Source organism: Anarrhichthys ocellatus, unplaced genomic scaffold, assembly GCF_004355925.1.
Source record: "Anarrhichthys ocellatus isolate YVR2014 unplaced genomic scaffold, GSC_Weel_1.0 scaffold4, whole genome shotgun sequence".
NCBI lineage: Eukaryota > Metazoa > Chordata > Actinopteri > Perciformes > Anarhichadidae > Anarrhichthys > Anarrhichthys ocellatus.
In genome coordinates this window covers 244714-245384 of record NW_022280034.1, presented here as the reverse complement: position 1 = coordinate 245384, position 671 = coordinate 244714, and the positions used below count along the sequence as shown (strand labels likewise).

The 671-nt window shown below is 44.4% G+C and overlaps 1 protein-coding gene across 1 annotated transcript in view; it reads left to right on the top strand.

Moving 5' to 3' along the window:
* Positions 1–69: 69 nt before the first annotated feature.
* The window catches only part of LOC116381148 (glutamate receptor ionotropic, delta-1-like), a 50102-nt gene continuing 49500 nt past the window's right edge, over positions 70–671 (top strand). The window contains exon 1 of the mRNA XM_031843016.1: positions 70–481. Within this exon, the coding sequence (XP_031698876.1) occupies positions 278–481 (204 nt within the window). The 5' untranslated portion in view covers positions 70–277. The remainder of the gene's footprint in view (positions 482–671) is intronic.

Sequence of the window (671 nt, the reverse complement as noted above, 5' to 3'; positions counted from 1 at the left end):
CGGGGCTACACGGTGATTGACAGGTCTCTACCAGAGACGTATACGGTAATCACAGTTTAACACTATTATATCTTAAATTACATAATAAAGAATGTAAGGAAAACACCATGCTGGTATTTTAATTACTTATTAACACTCTTTATGGTTTCAATAAATCCTCATTATGTTATTTATGGATGATCTTTTTAACCACATCTCAGATTTTAAACATGAAGTTACCATTTTCTTTAACTTTTAAAGTGCATATTTTCCAACTTGTCTCACAGACGGCAGAAACATGACGTCTCCTTCACTTTGTCCCCCGCAGGAAATCAGCGACACGGAGATCCTGGAGCTTACCCACAGTGCACTGGGGCGCATGACGGTGATCCGGCAGATCTTCCCCATGTGGAGGGACAGCAGCTCGCGCTGTATGAGACACAACCACCGGATCTCGTCTCTGCTGTGTGACCCACAGGAAGGATACCTGCAGAACCTGGAGGTAAGACAGACTGGTTCAGTGACTGGGGTCTACTGGTTTACTGGGGGTCTACTGAGGGTCTACTGGTTTACTGAGTCTACTGAGAGTCTACTGGTTTACTGAGAGTCTACTGGTTTACTGAGAATCTACTGAGGGTCTACTGGTTTACTGAGGGTCTACTGGTCTACTGAGAGTCTACTGGTCTACTGAG